Here is a 19,191-nt window from a genome sequence, read left to right on the forward strand (position 1 = left end):
GTTACGATATTCCTCACTGATTATACATTTCCAAGTTTTGTGTTACCTGTAAACTTTGATTACACATGTCTAGATCATCGGTACATATCAGAAATTGCAGTGATCACATACTGACTCTTAAGTAACACCACTGTATTCATGCCTCCAATCTGAAAAATAACCATTCACCACTACGTGCTGCTTTCTGACCCTTAACCAATCAAATATCCATGCAGCCAAAGCCCTTTAATCCATTGGGCTTCTATTTTGCTAACAAATTGCTGGTTACTTACTGGTGTTTGTTATGTTATCCACATTTTCGTACACTGACATACTTGTGTCTGAGTTTTGATTACATTCTGTTGAGAAAGAAGTACAATTTATAAACAGCGAGAGTCCAGTGGTGAAAGCACACAACATGTTGATGTGAACTGCAGGGTTATGTGTTGTGGGTTGTTGAAATGTTTGTGAATGTATTGCTTCTGCTATGTTCCTTAACTGTTTTCAGTTTGTTTATGTGTTTGTGTTTTAGAATCCTTTGTCACTGTGTGATAAATGAGGAGACAGCTTGCACTGTCTGTAGTAAAGCAGTTCCCATCCATAAGGATATTTGAGTATTGTCATCAATTATTAGTAAGAGTATAATAGATTTCAAATTCCAGACCTGAAGGGCCAGTCAGGCCCACACAGAATCACAGAATCCCATTTACCAGCACTTGGCCCATAGCCTTGAATGTTATGACGTGCCTAGTGCTCATCCAGGTACTTCTTAAAGGATGTGAGGCAACCCGCCTACACACCCTCCTAGGCAGCGCATTCCAGACCGTCACCACCCTCTGGGTAAAAGTGTTTTTCCGCACATCCCCCCGAACCTCCTGCCCCTCACCTTGAACCTATGTACCCTCATGGCTGACCCTGGAATTTGAAATCTATTATACTCTTACTAATAATTGATGACAATACTCAAATATCCTTATGGATGGGAACTGCTTTACTACAGACAGTGCAAGCTGTCTCCTCATTTATCACACAGTAACAAAGGAATCTCAAACACAAACACATAAACAAACTGAAAACAGTTAAGGAACATAGCAGAAGCAATACAGCTGCTCCCTATCCACCCTGTCCATGCCCCTCATAATCTTGTACACCTCAATCAGGTCGTTCCTCAGACTTCTCTGCTCCAACGAAAACAACCCAAGTCTATCCAACCTCTCTTCAAAACTTAAATGTTTCACCCCAGGCAACATCCTGGTGAATCTCCTCTGCACCCCCTCCAGTGCAAGCACTTCCTATAATGTGGCAACCCGACTGCACACAGTACTCCAGCTGTGGCCTCACCAAGATTCTATACAACTCCAACATGATCTCCCTACTTTTGTAATCTATGCCTTAATTGATAAAGGCAAGTGTCCCATATGTCTTTTTCACCACCCCACTAACATGCCCCTCTGCCTTCAGAGATCTATGGACACACATGCCAAGGTCCCTTTGTTCCTCAGTGTCATGCAGGTTCATTGAATACTTCCTTGTCAAATTACTCCTTCCAAAGTGTACACACAAGAGCATAAAATGCAGCTCTGTTTGCCTGTTCCTGCAATCCATGTTTTCATGATTTTTGTACCCAGTATAAGATGTTCTCTTTCATAGTATCAACAGAACAATACATTATGGCTAATGATGAAACCAGGTTCTCCATTCAAACTGCAGCCAGAGGAATGCCAAATACACTAAGCATTGTCCAATATAATAGCTAACAGTAATTTCATCTTTGAAAACAGAGAAATCTGAAACCTGCTTCATCTTGAGATGGAATTCATTTGGTGGATTGTTAGATGGACCAGAGGTTTGATGGGACCTGAATCCACCTGAGTTTGTGCAGGGTAAAGGGGGAGGAGAGAGGGAGGAAGCATGAGTGTGCTGTAGGGAGAGACAGGGAAGAGGGGAGAGGGTGGGAATGGGGAGATTGGGGGAAAAGGGAGGGAATCAGGCACTCTTATGCCTTCTATCCATGTCTCAATTTGAGTTTGGGGCGTGACTTGTGACTTGATTGAATTCTTTGATGAGGTAACATTGAAATTCAAGGTACTGCAGCAGATGTTGCATATATGGACTTCCAAAAGGCCTTTGACAAAGTGCCAGATAGGAAACTTAAGAAGATGAAAGCCAATGGAATTAAGAGGAAAGTGGAGACATGAATACAAAGTTGGCTGTGACTTGAAACAAAGCATGATGGTGGTGATGGAGGAAAGATTCTCAGACTGGGAGATGGTTTGTAGTGGTGTTCCCCAGGGGTCAGTTTTGAATATACTGCTTATGTCAAATTTTATAAATGACCTAGACTTGGATGTAGGGAGAAACTTTATAAAGTGTATAGGTGATATGAAACATGGCAAAGTATAGATAGTGATGAGAACAGTCACAGGCTTCAGGATGACATGTTGGTGAAATGGGTAGAAGCATGGTAGATGAAGTCAAATGTGGAGATGTGTAAAGTGATGCACCTTTGGGAGAACTTTTACATAAAGACAAAATATTATAATTGGTATGATTTTGAAATGTAGATGAGCAGGGAGACATTGGTGTCCATATATACAATTCCTTAAAGATGGCAGGGCAAGTTGATAAGGTGGTTAAAAATCATATTGGTTACTTGGAGTTATAAATAAATGGAATTATGAATGCAAAGAGATCATGCTAGAATTTTATAAATTATAGGTTAGGCCTCAGCTCGAGTATTGTGGAGAGTTCTGGGAATCACACTTCTGGAAAGGTTATTTGTCTTAGAAAGGATACAGAAGTTCACCAGGATGTTACCAGGGACAAGGGATTTCAGTTATTGTGGGATGTTAGAGAATTTAAGATTGTTCTCTTTGGACCCAAAAAGGTTAAGTGGTGATCTAATGGAAGTTTTCAAGATGAGAAGTTTTGATGGTATAAATAGAAGAAAAAAGTATTGCCTCTGGTGAGTGGGTCAATAATTAGAGGTTATGGATTCAAATTCATTGGCAAAAGATCTAGAGGGGGAATGAGGAGAAATGTTTTCACTCAGAGGGTTGTTGGGACCTGGAACATCCTACCTGAAAGGAAGTTGACAGTAGGTTCAATTAAAAAAATTGTAAAGCAGGTTTGGACAGGTACATGAGTATAAGGAATTTACAGGGTTATGGAGAAGAAGCAAAGAGGTGGGATTAAGTCTGACTGTTCCTTCAAAACGCCAGCACAGAAATGGTGGTCTGAAAGGCCTTCTTTTGTACTGTAATTTTTTTATGATTTTATATTTCCAGGTTACACTGAGAATTCTGAGAGACATGCATTGGTATTGCCAGGGGTACCTATGCCGACAAAGAAAGATCAGGTGTAAGTGTTTGACCCCACATATGTTAACGGTTTGGGACACAGTCTCAGCCTGAGTCAGATTTTTCTATATAATTGAGAATGCATTTTGTCTCCTCAGTACATTTGTAGTTTTCCAACTTACTGAGGGTGGAATATTACCTACTTTAAAAATAATTCTTGATTGATACCATTTCCGGGTTCCATCCCTCAGTTGCGTTGCACACCCACCAGCTCAGTCTTATGGGAGGTGGCCTCCTAACTGGCTGCCTCCAAATCTACTGTCTAAATAAGGATGGTGGGTAGGTCCCTGAGACTGCAGGCCCAATTAGAGGGCCTGCAGTCTTGGAAGGATGGCAGTCCCACCAGGAGAGGAGGGCACTTTTGCAGAAGGATGGGGAATGTAGCTGTTTCCATTTTCTTAAAACAAATTGCAGCCATAGTTGCTAGGTCACTAATGCGGGGTGAAAATCCCTCAATGGAATGGCTTATGACTCTGTCCTGCTGATCCCTACAGTTCCTGTGTGGGTTAAGTACAGGAGGCTTTGCAGGCCCCTTAGCTACCCAGAACTGCGCACTTACATATTCAAATTGGCTACATGCTGCTGTCCCACTCTCACCCCGCTTACGGAAAGATCAACTGGAAGCAGGAACTTGTCAACACACTCTTCCATCTTACTTTCCTTTGGGCCCTGCCATGAAAGTCACCTTGGTATGACTGGTAAGATTCCACCTGGGAAACAGGATCCACATTTAGCTGAAGTGTGCTTTAGCGGGATGAGACTGGACTGTTGGCTACTGATGCATCAGGAACTAAATTGTTCATCAATAAGTAATGACCCATATGATTTACATGCAATACTAACTAAAGTACATTACTTCCTGTTGAATGAAACCATTACATAACATATAATTGTATTGTTGTAAGCCATGATACATACGGGTGTTTAGTATGTTATCCACATTTTCATAAAATGGCATCTTCTTGTGTGGTTTTCGACCAAGTTCTGTAGTTAAAATAAAATGAATATATTAACAGTGATAATCTATTGATGAAGGAATAGATCTTGTAAAGTATTCCAATAATGATGTGCATACCATGGGAAATTCCAAATATTATGGCACTGGAATCCCACTTCGTACAGCAGCCAGCAATGGGCATTATCACACAACAATACTCATGGAATTGGGAATATCTACAGGCATCTGTCTTATGCTACTTTGAGATAATCTTGAACTGCTTGAAGTTGATGCAACTCTCTTTGTCTGGGCTGTCAATCCAGTGGAATCTACTTCATTTACATTATGGGTTGAATTCCAGAGCACTAATAGGAACAGATGAACAGTTGCACATGTACACACCTGCACAATCACAGCCATTTATGAATCATAATTTCATTTCTGGTCATAGACTATCCTCAATATCTAAATAAGCCCTGGTATTTAATTGTGGTGAAGCAGATTGTGAAAATTGCACAGCTGCACCATATAAGTCAACCAATTACTTTTCCACTGTAAAATATTTCTACTTTATTTCCCGTATCACCTTTCCAGAGTAACTATATCAAAGGCCTTACGAAAATCCAAATACCACACATCCACTGCCTTAACTCTGAAGCTTCTTTGTCATATGTTCAAAGAAAGCCATTAAATTAGATTGACAAGACTTCCCCTCCACAGATACGATGCTGGAAGAGATTGAGAGAGATGTCTCGATGAATAACAAGATACCGAACACAGAAATAAAAACAAAAAAACTGCGGATGCTGGAAATCCAAAACAAAAACAGAATTACCTGGAAAAACTCAGCAGGTCTGGCAGCATCTAGAAACATGATAGGGTCCCCCTTGTCCTCACTTATCACCCCACCAGCCTCCGCATTCAAAGGATCATCCTCCGCCATTTCCGCCAACTCCAGCATGGTGCCACTACCAAACACATCTTCCCTTCACCCCCCTTATCGGCATTCCGTAGGGATCGCTCCCTCCGGGACACCCTGGTCCACTCCTCCATCACCCCCTACTCCTCAACCCCCTCCTATGGCACAACCCCTTGCCCACGCAAAAGATGCAACACCTGCCCCTTCACTTCCTCTCTCCTCACCGTCCAAGGACCCAAACACTCCTTTCAAGTGAAGCAGCATTTCACTTGCATTTCCCCCAACTTAGTCTACTGCATTCGTTGCTCCCAATGTGGTCTCCTCTACATTGGAGAGACCAAACGTAAACTGGGCGACCGCTTTGCAGAACACCTGCGGTCTGTCCGCAAGAATGACCCAAACCTCCCTGTCGCTTGCCATTTTAACACTCCACCCTGCTCTCTTGCCCACATGTCTGTCCTTGGCTTGCTGCATTGTTCCAGTGAAGCCCAACGCAAACTGGAGGAACAACACCTCATCTTCCGACTAGGGACTTTACAGCCTTCCGGACTGAATATTGAATTCAACAACTTTAGGTCGTGAGTCCCCTCCCCCATCCCCACCCCCTTTCTGTTTCCCCCTTCTTTTTTTTTCCCAATAAATTATAAAGATTTTCCTTTTCCCACCTATTTCCATTATATAAAATAAAAAAATAAAAAAAAAATAAAAAAAAAAATAAATAAAAAAAAAAACCCACTAGAGCTATACCTTGAGTGCCCTACCATCCATTCTTAATTAGCACATTCGTTTAGATAATATCACCAACTTTAACTTTAACACCTATGTGTTCTATTGTAGTATTGTTGTTGACATCTTTTGATGATCTGCTTCTATCACTGCTTGTTTGTCGCTACAACCACACCAACCCCCTCCACCTCTCTGTCTCTCTATCTCTCCGCCCCCCACACACACACCTTAAACCAGCTTATATTTCAGCTCTTTCCTGGACTCGAACTCAAGTTCTGTCGAAGGGTCATGAGGACTCGAAACGTCAACTCTTTTCTTCTCCGCCGATGCTGCCAGACCTGCTGAGTTTTTCCAGGTAATTCTGTTTTTGTTACCGAACACAGAATCTGGAAAAGGAAGCTGCGTCTATCTAATTCATTATAATTTTTTGAAGAACTTACATGGTTAGTAGATGATGGCATCCTGGTAGACTTCCAAAAAGTCTTTTACGAGAACCCTGTAACAGGTTACTTGATAAGATAAAATCTTATAGTATTGATGAGGAGTTGTTCCAATAGCTTGTGAAGTAACTATATTCCCATAGGTAGGAAGTTGTGGTGAATGGTTATTGATCTGTTAGGAGGCTGTTTACCAGTAATGTCCCACAGGGATCACTCTTGAATTACCTAGATGCAGGTTTGGAAGGAATGGTCCACAATTTGCAGATGACACTAGAATTTGTGTGAATGTCAAGTGTGCGGGGAAAAAGAGATTTTTGTAATTGGATCCATATGTGCTGGGGGAATGGACCAAACTCCGTTAACTTAAATAAGTATATTGCACTTGGACAGGCATGTCCAACTTACAGCCGGTGGATTGCGGCCCCCGAGGCCTCTGAATTCAGCCTGCCAAACTTATTGGACATTCAACTCACTTATATTTGAAAAATGCTGTAAAGCTGCTCAGCCAATCACAGGTTGGTTCCTCCCTGCATTTGCAGTGAGCCTATCAGCAGCAAATGCAGAGAGAAAGCAGCTTGTAATTGGACAAGCGGCAAACAGTGGGAAGATAAGTTTTTAACGTAAGTTCCAAGGCTTGGAGAGCAGGGGCAGGGAGTGGGCCACAGGGGAGATGGAGCAGGGGCCAGGTGAGGGAGGGTGGGAAGGAGTTGGAGCAGGGGCCAGGTGAGCTGCAGCGGGATGCGAGTGAGCCGGAGCGGGGCCCAGCTGAGCCGGAGCAGGTGTGAGGGAGTTGGAGAGGGGCTCAGGGTGAGCCAGAGCAAGAGTGAGGGAGTTGGAGGGGGCTCAGGGTCAGCCAGAGCAGGTGTGAGGGAGTTGGAGACAGGTCCAGATAAGCCAGGACCAGGGTGCAAGGGAGCTGCAGCAGGGCATGAAGAAGCCAGAGCGGGGCCCAGGCGAGCTCGATTGCGGCCCACCAGTGTCTGAATGAGTGAGTGGAGACTGTGAGTGAGTGAAGAGGAGTGTGTGAGGGGGGAAGGGGAGAAATAGAGCGTGAGTGTGTGATGGGGGAGACTTTTTGTATAAGTCTGGCTCGCTTCCAGTTTTAGGGTTCTCATTCAACCTCATCCCCATCCCTCCCAACACCAACATGCACTCTTATCCACTCTCACAGTGGGCGTAGGTGAGTGAGTGAACACCCTGAGACCGGGAGTGAGCCAGACACACACACACTCAGCCTATCACATTCTAATACTCATATTTATTTAGTACTCATTTCTTTATCAATTTATTGCTTTGACTTTATTTTTTTTGCTCAACAAATGATTTCATTTCATACCTCAGTTTATTTTGGAAATTCATGTTTAATGTTGTGGCAAAGTTTATCTTTCTGAAATTTGTACATCGGCCTCATGAGTGAGAAAAATTTTGAGATATAGCCCTTCCACTCAAAAAGATTGGACAAGCCTGCACCAGGACATCTGCTACCCGGTACTATATTAAAATCAGTGTAAAGAGAAAGGGATCTGATTGTCATTGCTCCTCTCTCAAAGGTTCATCACCAATACCAAGAAACCACAGAAAACTGAGTTATTAAGTTACATGTTTAGAACTAGTCAATATAAAAACTAAGCACTCCAGCTTGTCTTTGTACAAGATCTTGGTTAAACTGCATTTGGAATATTGCATCCATTTGTTTTATTCATCCATGGGATTTGAGTATCTATGGCTTGGCCAGCATTTATTGGCAATCCCTAGTTGCCCTTGAGATGGTGGTAATGAGCTACATTCTTGAATCACTGTAGTCCATGTGGTATAGGTACACTGAAGTGGTGTTAGGGAGGGATTCCAGGATTTTGACCCAGCAACAGTGAAGGAACAATGATATAATTCCAAGTCAGGAGAGTGTGTGACTTGGAGCAGAGCTTGCGGGTGGTGGTGTTCCCATGTATCTGCTATCCTTTTTCATCTAGGTGTAGAGATCGAGGGTTTAGAAGGTGCCGTCAAAGGAGCCTTGGTGAGTTGCTGCAGTGCATCCTGTAGATGGTTCACATTGCTGACTATGTGCGTTGATGATGGAGGGAATGGGGTGGTGAATGGGGTGCCAATCAAGCAGGTAGCTTTGTCCTGGATGAAGTTAAACTTTTTGAGCATTGTTGGAGCTGCATTCATCCAGGCAAGTGGAGAGTATTCCATCGCATTCCTGACTTGTGCCTTGTGGATGGCGGACAGGCTTTGGGGAGTCAGGAGATGAGTTACTTTCCTCTGAATTCCCAGCCTATGACCTGTTCTTGTAGCCACAGTATTTATATGGCTGATCCAGTTCAGATTTTGGTCGGTGGTAACCCCAGGATGCTGATAGTGGGTGATCAACAATGATAATGCTATTGAATGTCAAGGGGAGATGGTTAGATTCTCTCTTGTTGGAGATGATCATTGCCTGGCACTTGTGTGGTGCAAATGTTACATACCACTTATCAGACCAAGTCTGGATATTGTCCAGGTTTTGCTACATATGGACACAGACTCCTTCAGTTTCTGAAGAGTTGTGAATGGTGCTGAACATTTTGCAATCATCAACAATCCAATTTCTGACGTTATGATATAAGGAAGGTCATTGATGAAGCTGCTCAAGATGGTTGGGCTGAGGATGCTACCCTGAGGGACTCCTGCATGATATCCTGGAGCTGAGATGATATTCCGCTCTCATGGTGGCTGATATAGAAACATCAGAAAAAGTCCTAAGGAGGGCCACAGGAATCATCCTGAGCTTAAAAGACAGTATTATCCAGAAAGCCTGGGTCTATTCCCCTTTGAACTGCTTAGACTTTGCATTGATTTGATAGCACTATAGAAAAATGTTAAAGGGCTTGATTGTGTTTTCCTTGAGAGGCTATTTCCATTAGATATATTTGTAAAGACCATATATCAACATATAAATTAGGTAACAGTAGAGCTAAGCTAGATGTTAAATGATTCTTTTTCAAGAGAATAGTAGGCCTATTGTGATGACTCAACGGAACAAACAGGTTTAATCAGGAAGCAGTTAATTTTATTACAGAGAGATTTACGAATGCTTTTAACTTGACCAGGACTCTCATCAGGGAGCTCCACCCCACCCCCGGATTGTCCGTGCAAAGGGCTCACTGATTGGTGCCACAACAGAACCTCATGTGACCCCTTGATAAACACAGGAAGGGCTATACCCTCAGTTGCCACTTTTCCTCCCCCTTTAGTGTTTTACAATTTCTATTTACAGGGAAACATTTGAACATCCAACAATATATACATATATACAATTTCAGGTGATTAAAGATCAAGTCTCTGAGGTGCTCTTCTTATTTGGCTAGAGTGGTGTAACTCTAACAGTTGAGGGTCCTCAACAGGACTGACAGGATCTGGAACTGCAGCAGGAGACAGATCATCAGAACGTGCTCATTCTGGGTCTGGCAACTCTACAGAGGCATTGGGCATGTCTATTCTAGGTCAATCAGTCACCTCAGGAATTGACGGTTTGTCATTAATCACAGCTGGATCAGTTGCTTGATGGAAAGTTTCTCTTTCAATGTATAAAGCTGTCATGAAAATATAATAATTCTCATAATATTATTGTGACTTATTGTAAAAGTAGCTTAATAGTAGGGTTTGGATGGTTCCTCTGTGGCCTGAATTTCCCTGACAGCAAGTTGGGGGCGGGGCCCGCTTGCCGACGGGAAGATGACGTTGGGAGGAACCACTGATGGCATCCCAGTCCATTTAAATATTGAGGAAGGTGGGCCCCCAGCAAAATCAGCTGTCCGCCATGTTAATAATTTTAATATTTTTCTATTTTTTAAGTTTGTAAAACTTTCAATGATCTCCCTGAGACAGCACTTAGACAGAGGGGGAATCCCTTCCCACCCCACACAGGAAGCACATAGTGCTTCCCATCGAGCAGGCCATAAGGCCCGCCCACTTAAAATGACGGCAGAGTTCAGCTGCCCACCAGCCGCTGAGCCAGTGGGGCTCACCCTCCAGCCTAGGGCAAAATTCTGCCCTGTGTGTCTGTGTAGGAATTAATTGAATTGGAGACAGCTGGTCTGGAGGCTTTGACTTGTAAAAAGAAGCTAAGTTTGAAATGCTAAATACGTAAACATGGCTGAAGTTTTAGAACATGAGGGGAGGAGAGTTTGCATTTTTAGATAAATCAGGATACTTTGAATTTCAAAGAGAGGGTGGAATGTTACACCTAGTCAGAGAAGCTAGGCTAAGCAGTGTGTTTATTTTTCCCAAAGGTTACTGATAGAATTAGCACCATGAATAGATTTATATTATGAGAAAAATAAAGTTCCAAACACATATGGGAACAATGGAATTTGCATGATAAGGGGAAAACATGTATAAGGGAGATTGCGGTTGTGTGTTGGGAAGGCATTACAACATCTGCCAGAAGTGTGAAAAGCCTCCAGTGGTTGTGCATTAAGCTGCTGTCTACAGAAACTAAAGGTGGGAAAAGCCACTTTGAATTTTGCTGTCCAGGATGTTGATATTAACTGGCTGGAATCTATTTAAAATCTATATTTTTGTTTAATGTTGCCTTAATGGGAGGTGTAACTGGAAGCCAGATTAATTAGCGGTTTTAGGTGTTATTTGTAGACCTACATATGTGCTTGAAATCTTTTCTTTTGTTAATGTTTAATGTAGCTTTGTAAAAAATCTCTAGAGTCTTGGTGGATTTACTACTTCTGAATTCAAGACATGCATCTCGAAATAAAATACAAGTTGCAAAATTGTTGTGACCATGTGACCAAGTTTCCCTCATGGATTTGATCTGCCTGGCACACATCATCTGCCACGTCATAACAAAGGCACAGGCCTTGCCTTAAAGAAGTGAGGTGTCGCCTGTGGCTCCACATGTATCTTGGTCTGCATGCCTTTTAACTTCCCTAGTTCATCCCAAAAAATCATGTTGTATTTTAGAAGTCCTGGAACTCCATCTGATTTTAGGTGACCAGTTGAATTTGATCTTCTGTAGCCAGTCTCGGCCTAAAAGACTGGATCCTTCTCCTTTCCCAATTATTACAGGCAGCTGGGCTGCCTGTTGCCTGAGAGAGACTGGGACTGTGACAATGCTCTTTACCTGAATGGATTCTCCCATGTATGTCCTTAATTTAGCAGTTGTCCACTCCAGGTTTATTGGCTGCCTTAATTCGTTAAGGTACCTGTAAGTGTGCTCTCCCACCACTGTGGGCAAGGCACCTGTATCCACTTCCATTTTCAGCGGCTTCTCATTATCTTGTAGTTTTACAGTAATAGGCTCAGTCTTCACAGCAGTCACATTATGTAAGGAGTAAATGTCAGGAGCAGAAACTTCAGCCATTGTTCTATCATGTTTGTTTGCTGTTTTGCATGTTGCTTTAACTTTGTCCGGCATTGCCTAACCATATGACCCTTCTGATAACAGTAATTTCATTCTGCCTCTTTGAATTTACTGGTATCCACTCTGTGGTCACCCCCACATTTATAACAACTTTGCCTTGAAGTCACTGCTGAACCGTTTCTATTAGACTTTTTAATGTTTCTCACAGCAGGCATTGAATCGTGCTTTGATCCTGCAGGTCTGGCTTTTGCGCCACGCTTGTTGGCAGGTTCCCACCCAACATGAAGTATGGCGCCATTTTCCATGTGTTACAAAGCCTGCGAGGCTCTTGCAGCACTTTCCATAGGAAGGGAGATTTCTGGGGCGCACTTAAAGTCGATGTTGACCTCAGTGAGTAAACGGCACTGAGTGGCGTCGTCCTTAACTCCACAAACTAATCGATTCCGGAGCATATTGTTTAATGTGTCCCCAAAGTTGCAGTGTTCTGTTAACTGCTTGAGGTCGCGATGGATTCTCCTGGAACCCTAAATAATTAAATTTAATTAAATATAAAATGCTGGATGGCTCGGCTGGAAGTGTGTTTTCACGAGATCCACTAATTAATTGTAGGACTTGGAATTGGGCGTGCTCGGGGCCGTCAGGTTATGAATGATGTTGTATGTTTTACTGCCACATATATTTAAGAGGATCACTTTCTGCTTCTCCTCCGCAGTTATCTTATTCACTACGAAATAAAATCTGAGGCACTGTACATGGATTGCCCATGCAAAGGGCTCACTGGTTGAAGCTCCCACAGAACCTCACGTGAGCCATGAGAAGACAGCAGGAGGGACTACACATTGAGTTACCACAACTGTGGAACAAATCACCAGTTCATATTGTGAATGCAGACTCTCTACCTGCCCTCTGAAGGGTGCTGGACCAGTTCTAGATTAGGGAGAAAATCACGTCTTATAAAAGCTTGCTAATATACCAAGTGGTGTACACGTGATTTATGTTGTCTCTCGGATTAAGTTAGATTACCAATGGGGATAGAGCAATTTCCCAGATTTTTTTTCTGCCCCATTGGTTTTGTTTCTGTTTCCCTTTGTTTGTCTCTCCCAGGAGATTATACGAGTGATGATGGGCAGGTGGGTATATGTGTACTGTAGAGATGGGTGTCTAATTGTGGTGCTCCATGCATCATGTTTGTGTGGGCCAGGCTTGCCAGACTAGAACTCTGTTGATTTCATATGTTTTTATCTATTAATAGAAATGATTCAGTTGACTGCTTGCTCTTATGTTTTCAAATTACAAAGTAATTTTGACAGTGGGAATTTCTCTCGACAGACGTCAGAAAGTTGTGTGTGAAGAACCAAAACATGCTTTTTCAAAATGAAAGGGGAAGCAATCAAATCATCAGCAGTTTAAATTCTCCCAATATGTCTCACAAAGTGCCACTCATATACTTTAAAAAAGAGAAAAGATAATGACCTACATTAAGTTGTAAATTGTAAACAAGGCAATGGTTAGATTCCATCTTATTGAAGATGGTCATTGCCTGACACTTGTGTGGTGCGAATGTTACTTGCCACTTGTCAGCCCAAGCCTGGATATTGTCCAGGTCTTGCTGCATTTGGACATTGACTGCTTCAGTATCTGAGGAGTCGTGAATGGTGCTGAACCTTGTGCAATCATCAGCAAACATCCCCACTTCTGACCTTATGATGGAAGGAAGGTCATTGATGAAGCAGCTGAAGATGGTTGGGCCTAGGACACTACCCTGAGGAACTCCTGTAGTGACGTCCTGGAGCTGCGATGACTGACCTCCAACAACCACAACCATCTTCCTTTGTGCTAGGTATGACTCCAACCAGCAGAGAGTTTTCCCCCTGATTCGCATTGACTCCAGTTCTGCTAGGGCTCCTTGATGTCACATTGTCAAATGCTGCCCTGATGTTAAGGGCAGTCACTCACCTCACCTCGGGAATTCAGCTCTTTTGTCCATGTTTGAATCAAGGCTGTAATGAGTTCAGGAGCTGAGTGGCCCTGGCAGAACCCAAACTGGGTGTCAGTGAGCAGGTTATTGCTAAGCAAGCGCCGCGTGTTAGCACTGTTGATGACCCCTTCCATTACTTTACTGATGATGGCGAGTAGACAGATGGGGCAATAAATGGCTGGGTTGGATTTGTCCTGCTTTTTTTGTACAGGACATACCTGGGCAATTTTCCACAAACCCATGTAGATGACAGTGTTGTAGCTGTACTAGAACAGCTTGGCTAACAGTGCGGCAAGTTCTGGAGCACAAGCCTTCAGTACTATTGCTAGAATATTGTCAGGACCCATAGCCTTTGCAGTATGCAGTGCCTTCAGTTATTTCTTGATATCATGTGGAGTGAATTGAATTGGTTGAAGACTGGTAACTATGATGCTGGGGACCTCCGGAAGAGGCCGAGATGGATCATCAAGTTGGCACTTCTGGCTGAAGATTGTAGCAGATGCATCAGCCTTATCTTTTGCACTGCTGAGCTGGGCTCCTCTATCGTGGAGGATGGAGATATTTGTGGAGCCTCCTCCTCAAGAGGTGGAGTCACCAAGACTCTAGAGTTGTTTAATTGACCACCACCATTCACAACTGAATATGGCAGTACTGCAGAGCTTAGATCTGATCCGTTGGTTGTGGGATCGCTTAATCCTGTCTATTACTTGCTGCTTAAGTAGTCCTAAGTTATAGCTTTACTAGGTTGACACCTTATTTTTAGGTATACCTGGTGCTGCTCCTGGTATCCCCTCCGGCACTCTTCATTGAACCAGGGTTGATCCCCTGGCTTGATGGTAATGGTAGAGTAGGGGATCTGCTGGGCCATGAGGTTACAGATTGTGTTCGAGTAGAATTCTGCTGCTACTGATGGCCCACAGCGCCTCATGGATGCCCAGTCTTGTGTTGCTAGATCTGCTCAAAACCTATCCCATCAGCACGGTGGTAGAGCCACACAACAAGTTGGAGGGTATCCTCAAAGTGAAGCCGGGACTTTGTCTCCACAATGACTGTGCGGTGGTCACTCCTACCAATACTGTCATGGACAGATGCATCTGCAGCAGGTATGTTGGTGAGGATGAGGTCAGATATGTTTTTCCCTCTTGTTGGTTACCTCACCAGCTGCCGCAGACCTAGTCTAGCAGTTATGTCCTTTAGGACTCAGCCAGTTCGGTCAGTAGTGGTGCTACCAAGCCGCTCTTGGTGGTGGACATTGAAGTCCCCCAGCCAGAGTACATTCTGCACCCTTGCCACACTCAGTGCTTCCTCCAAGTGATGTTCAATATGGAGGATCACTGATTTATCAGCTGTGGGAGGGCGGTATGTGGTAATCAGCAGGAGGTTTCTTTGCCCATGTTTGACCTGGTGCCATGAGACTTCATGGGGTTCCGCGTAAATGTTGAGGACTCCCAGGGCACCTCCCTTCTGATTGTATACCACTGTGCCACCAACTCTGCTGGTTCTGTCCTGCTAGTGGAACAGGACATACCCAGGTATGGTGATGGTGGTGTCTGGGACATTATCTGTAAATAATCCTCCCATTGCTCAGCAATTCTCTACTCCAGGCATTCCCAAGCTGTGGGGTACAATCCCACATGGGGTCACAGAGGTCACATTTGGGGTTGCGAGCTGCCCCTCCTCTGAGCAGCAACGGTGACTGTGAAGAAGAGACTGCCCACTCTGGAGGCATTGGTTGGACAGTGTTGGACCCAAAGAATCAGTTCCACCAAGCAGCAGGAGGTAAACAGCAGGAAGTGCCCTTCAACTTCAGAAAGCACTTTTAAAGACAAGTGCCAAGTGGACCCAGGATGTTTATGCACCAACTTAATGCAGCTAGAGACCCGCAAGCGTAACTCAGTCACTGCCTGAGAACAGGAAAAACTGGAAGGCCATGCAGCTGAGCCAGGAAGGTGAGTGGCAGCTTCAAACTTGACTGTGTTTCTGTTCCTGTCTGCCTGCCCTACAGACTCCTTACCTCAGGCTAGTGATGGGATTTGAACTGGGGTCCCCAGACTATTACCCTGGGTTTCTGGAATACCAGTACAGTGACAATACCACTATGCCACCACAACCCCCACTCACTCTCTCCGATTTGTCAGAAAACCCAGAAGCATGAGTGAGTTAAGGAGCCACAGCAAAGCCCGCTTTGATGTAAATCTGCTGCTGGCCTCCCTGCCGAATGTGGGGCTGTTTAGAGAAAATTTGGCCCTAGGTCTGACCTCTTCATAGTGCAATATTACTGTCTGTGCAACCTTCCTATGGTACAATTTGATTCTCTATCTCATCGCTTCATTGTACAAAATGGACCCATACCTACTTTTCCCTGGTCTAGAATGATCAAATCTCACCTTTCCCTCATTTAGAATGATCTAATCTAATCTTTCCCTGGCATAGAATGATCCAGTCTCACAATACCCTACTATGGAATACTCAAATCTCACCTTTCCATGATATAGAATGGGGTTAGTCTATTAATTGTTCAGGTTTAGTCAAATTTTTAGACCTTCCCAATACAGGTCCCACTGTCAACCCAGGTCCTACTCTTGTGATTTACAGCAGGAGTATCCAGGGGTAAATTTCTGTATTTCTGTGTATACCCTGTGCATCAAGCACATCTCTGATATTAAGGTAGGTGTTGGAGACATTCTCTGAGGGGCCTGGGCAGTGTAATTCTGCCTATTTGAAGTTTAAACTTCATGGATAAACACGTGCAGGTGTGTGGGTTGGGCTTCCTTAGGATCCTGAGGCGCATCAGTACGGAATGTCTCAACATTCGCTTCTGTTGTTATTGGAAGAGCCAGGTCTATAGGGGCAATTTCTGAGATCTCATAAGTGATCTTGCAAGTTCTGGCAAGTGAGGTTTCCTGTTGGTGGTTGCAAATATATGGTTTGTGAGTTATTACGCCTGACAAGAAATTAAAGAAAATTAAATAGAAATGAATTTTGTCACAGTCACATTACAGCAGTTAACTCACCTGAAGTTGATAGTTTTCTCTTCATTTTCCATAACACCAATGCAATGATCAAAATCACAACTGTTGCTCCAACAACTGATGCTGTTTGAAATAATGGTTAAAAATTGTAACACAAAATCTTTGTAAACTGATACTGCTGTTAATTATTTACTCATCGCTTGAAAAGTGTCAATTTTCCTTTCAAAATTATACAAGGGAATACTCAACCATTGATAGTCTTTACATGAGTACAGCAATCATAGAATTCTCAATCAAAAGCTGCATTAAGTGGAAATAAAATCAAAGTGGCATTTTCACAGTCAGGTTGAAAATAACTACCACCTAACAGTAGATGGTGATGCACCCATGATAGCTCAATAATCATTAAATTGATTAAAATACTAAAAGTGTAGGGAAATGATAAAATTAAGACAGGCCAGTGTAGAATTTAAAATCTTATAAATCTAGATTAATAAATGGCATAAGACCTCTATGATAACAAATTTCTTCACACACACTTTGTCCCCATTTGGTGAATACTGGGGAAAGATTTATGGGCTGATTATCAGCCTGTTTGAACCATGTCATAAATGCTCTTTTCATGCCAACAAGTCCTGGCAGGACTTGAACCCAGATCTTCTAGCCCAGAGATAGGGATGCTACCGTTGCACCACATGAGCTCCCACACAGAAATAATTAACATTGCATCAAAAGAGGTAAATTCAAAAATACTCAGTATACTCATATTCTCTTTTACATATCCTCTAGCAAAATTTTCTACACTTCAGTTTTACAGACTATATATCATATTCTTCCATATTAAAACATTCATTTTGTGTAAAGGATGATTAAGGATTATTTATGAAAATTTAGAAGATAACAAACAAATTATATAGAAAGAAGATTTGGTTAGTATTATCACCTGAAATGTAGGTTGATAAATTTCTCAAACGATGTTTCATCCCAAACATGTTAACACCTGTTAATGACAAAACAGCTTAATCATTTGTTTAAATTGACTACTGTAATCAATTATTGATCATTAACCAATACACCAAAAAATAAAGCCCTGATTCTAATCAGATGTCTTAATTTTGTGTGGAATTCCTGACAACAAGTTATAAATCAGTGGGAAATCAATCTAGAAACATAGGGATTGGAGTAGACCATAAACCCCTCCAGCCTGTTCTGCCATTTCATTAGATCATGCCTGATCTGTACCTCAATTACACTTATCAGTCTTTCATCCATAGCCCTTGATACCCTTCTTAACAGAAACCTATCAACCTCAGTCTTGAAAATTTCAATTGAGTTGGTTGGCTGCTTGTAGTAATGATGGTTTTATTTAGTGTGTAATGCACCTTTAAGAATAATACTTGTTAAGGAAGATCACATAATCAGTATTAACCAATAGGACAATAGTGTGGGCTACCTCAGCAGTCAGTATAGAGTTAGAGCTGAAGTTGAAAGCATATGTGTAGTTGCTGCTGAGTATATTGTAAATAAACTTAATGTTTCTACCCAAGAAGTGTCTGCAGATCAACTCTATCACTAACAATACAACTTGGCCACCCTACAACAGACTGGCAATGAGGATAAAACAGGATTGAACAGAAGAAATCAAGTTAAAAAGAAATAGGGCACTGGACCTCACCCAGTGATTGTAAACAGCAAACTCTGAACTGAAGAAATTATCCACTCTCAAAATGCCACAATTTGAGAGAATTGATCATTTTGAACCAGCCTCAGATGATTGGTGTCAATAGACGTCTCACATTCTATTTTCAAGCGAACAAGATTACGGGGAAAGAGAAGAGGCGAGCAATCCTCTTGCGTACTTGTGGGAGCAAAACCTATGGTTTTATTTGAAGTTTGACTGCACCCAGAGCCCTAGACTTGAAGAAGTTTGATTATTTAGTAGACCTAGTGAAGGGTCATTTTCAACCGTTCAGGTTTAGTTCAAGAGATAGCGCTCTAGTGAGCCAATTTTATGCTATGTGGCAAATTTGAAACAGCTAATGGAACATTGTGAGTTTGGCATGACTCTAAATTACATACTCAGAGATTGTTTAGTGTGTGGTGTGAAAGGGACTGCTATTCAGAAATTATTGTTCAAAGTGGATCTGGATCTCAAGAAGGCACTAGAGACAGTGCTGGCCGTGGAAAGCACTGTAAGAGATTCAAAAGCAATACAGGGTACACAAAATGGTCCTGCCTTCCATGTCGGGTGAGAAACCTCAGTTGAAAGTGGCGCAAAAAAGCAAGACTCTGCTGAGAAGCAGCAAGCCAAAGAATGAAGAAAAATAATTTAGCAGTGAAATCGAAGAATAATTTTAATGGAGGCAGAAACAATCATTCTTTTAACAATTGGCAGTTTAAAAAATCGAATTCGACTAGTGTTACAGAAATGGACACATAATGAGGCAGCGCCAGGAAAGATTCAAACAGGCTTGTAAACAAAATCAGAAGCCCAATTAAATCTACAATGTAGAAGAGCCTGAAAC

At 42.6% G+C, this 19,191-nt stretch overlaps 1 protein-coding gene across 3 annotated transcripts in view; it reads right to left on the reverse strand.

The window, feature by feature from the left end:
- Positions 1–19,191, reverse strand: part of LOC121290350 (T-cell immunoreceptor with Ig and ITIM domains-like) — a 60,292-nt gene that overhangs the window by 13,708 nt on the left and 27,393 nt on the right. The window contains exons 3-6 of one of the 3 annotated variants that reach the window (XM_041210700.1): positions 17,610–17,666; positions 16,709–16,789; positions 4,257–4,322; positions 273–338 (exon numbers count right to left, since the gene is read on the reverse strand). In XM_041210700.1, the coding sequence (XP_041066634.1) occupies positions 273–338; positions 4,257–4,322; positions 16,709–16,789; positions 17,610–17,666 (270 nt within the window). The remainder of the gene's footprint in view (positions 1–272; positions 339–4,256; positions 4,323–16,708; positions 16,790–17,609; positions 17,667–19,191) is intronic. The other 2 variants (XM_041210703.1, XM_041210701.1) reach the window with 2 other exon arrangements.

This window comes from Carcharodon carcharias, chromosome 18 (assembly GCF_017639515.1).
Source record: "Carcharodon carcharias isolate sCarCar2 chromosome 18, sCarCar2.pri, whole genome shotgun sequence".
NCBI lineage: Eukaryota > Metazoa > Chordata > Chondrichthyes > Lamniformes > Lamnidae > Carcharodon > Carcharodon carcharias.